The sequence below is a fragment of the Etheostoma cragini genome, chromosome 18, assembly GCF_013103735.1.
Source record: "Etheostoma cragini isolate CJK2018 chromosome 18, CSU_Ecrag_1.0, whole genome shotgun sequence".
NCBI classification, from domain to species: Eukaryota; Metazoa; Chordata; class Actinopteri; order Perciformes; family Percidae; genus Etheostoma; species Etheostoma cragini.
The window spans coordinates 87,442-89,316 of NC_048424.1; the positions used below are offsets into that span (position 1 = coordinate 87,442).

At 45.1% G+C, this 1,875-nt stretch overlaps 1 protein-coding gene across 1 annotated transcript in view; it reads right to left on the minus strand.

The window, feature by feature from the left end:
• Positions 1 to 1,875, minus strand: part of LOC117961812 (scavenger receptor class A member 5-like) — a 30,102-nt gene that overhangs the window by 18,722 nt on the left and 9,505 nt on the right. The window contains exons 4-5 of the mRNA XM_034900748.1: positions 1,566 to 1,704; positions 810 to 978 (exon numbers count right to left, since the gene is read on the minus strand). Of these exons, the coding sequence (XP_034756639.1) occupies positions 810 to 978; positions 1,566 to 1,704 (308 nt within the window). The remainder of the gene's footprint in view (positions 1 to 809; positions 979 to 1,565; positions 1,705 to 1,875) is intronic.

Genomic DNA, 1,875 nt, shown 5'->3' on the forward strand with positions numbered 1-1,875 from the left:
CCCCCCCCCTCCCCCATATAAACATATATAAACATTGCACGCAACCATGCACGCACTACAGGCGCATCCAAACACGAGTATAATAACAACACCAAACAACACAACAGCCATAACATCATCCTACAGTAATTTACTCATTACTTTAATCTGAAGCTCCCCTAATGAGATGGATGTGCAGTGTGTTCGGAGCACAGAGTCCAGTCCTGGTTTAATGTTGAAGACCGCTACTCGGAGATCCTCCTCCACGTTCAACCGCCATCTGGATTTATTTTTAAGGTACATCAGTGCCGAGAAAGTCTTTTCAGACAAGTAGGAGGTGCCAAACGGCATCATCCCATCCAGAGCCGCCCTGGGTAGCTGTGGGTCTTCCCTCTCAACCGAAATCTTTTTTCATACATACACCAAGATGTGCATTTACATCCCGCATCACATCAGAAGTCATCTATCTCATTTTTAAAAGGCCCAACAGCTCCTTCTTAACAGTTACCCCTGCACACATTAATCGTTCATGTGTTCATGTCCGAGCCTTGTTTGCATTGTCCGTATTTGTCTAGTCCAGCTGATGTCTTGTATAAAAGTCTTTGTCCTCATGTGAACTGTTATTTTAGTTGTCTAAATCTGTCTAGTCCTTATTGATGTCCCGTCCAAACGTCTGTCTCGACGTGCTGTAGCTAGGTCTTGTGTTCCTGCAGAACAGGAACCTGCAGAAAACCAGGTCTTGAACCGAGTCAGGCCCGTTTGCATTGTGATGTAATGTTACTTTTTGACTTTCCTGTTTAATAAATGTGAAATGAAAATTCTTAGCTGACCTTCGAATACGGTGAGGTTCTTCAGGGCCAGGGAGTGCTCCCAGTCCTTCAGCCGGAGGTCCTCTGTGATTGTGTTGAGGATCTCCATCTCGTTCCTCAGCTGGGCCTCCGTGTGGACGTGGGTCACCCACAAGCTGCTGGTGTCCTCTGTGATGTTGCTGATCTGGATCTGAGCAACGGGAGTGCATGCAGATCAGAATCAGGAAGACTTTAATGATCCCCAAAGGGAGACTCTGTGTTACAGATTCACGAAGTACTTAAATATCAGAGTAGAAACATAAATAAAGAACTATAAGGAGTGTGGATACAGACGGTATTTACACAGTTAAAGGACTTTTATGATACAGTGTTTACATAATTAAGGAGTTGTAATGGTGAACAGTAATAATGAATAAATAGTAGCAGCAAAAAATGAGTATAGCACACATTTTGAGCCGTTGTTATGGCACAAAACAGATAAAATACAGATAATATTGTCCAGTGCGAAACTCACTAAGTGTGTGTGTGTCAGACACTCAGAGTGAGGAGTTATAAAGGTTGATGGCCACAGGCAGGAAGGACTTCCTGTGGCGTTATGTGGTGCATTGTGGGAGAATGAGTCTTGCACTGAAAGCCATGGAGTGGGTGTCAGCCGCAGTAGTTCATCAGTGTGCTGCAGTAAGATTCTAGCGTGTAACGTGTGTTGTGTATGTCCTGTACTGTGTCTCTTCAGTGAAAGATGGATTTTAGGACATGTTTGTGTCAGCTGGGATGAACCTGCAAGTCTTGTATCTTCAAGTGGTGAATGCTGATGTCGTTGCTGAAGGTGTGATTGACAGCTCCCACCGTCCAGCTGACGTCGTCCAGTTTCTCTCTCAGCCGGCTCATCTGTCCCGACGTTTCCCTGCAAACACAACTTCATTCTTCAAATTCACTCACTATGCTTCACAGAGTCTTAGCTGTGGTGCGGTTACACTCACAGGCTTTTACACGCTTTACAAGCAACACAAAGGCGACAAGAAGGCGACAAGAAGGCGACAAGAAGGCGACAAGAAGGCGACAAGAAGGCAACAAGAAGGCGACAAGA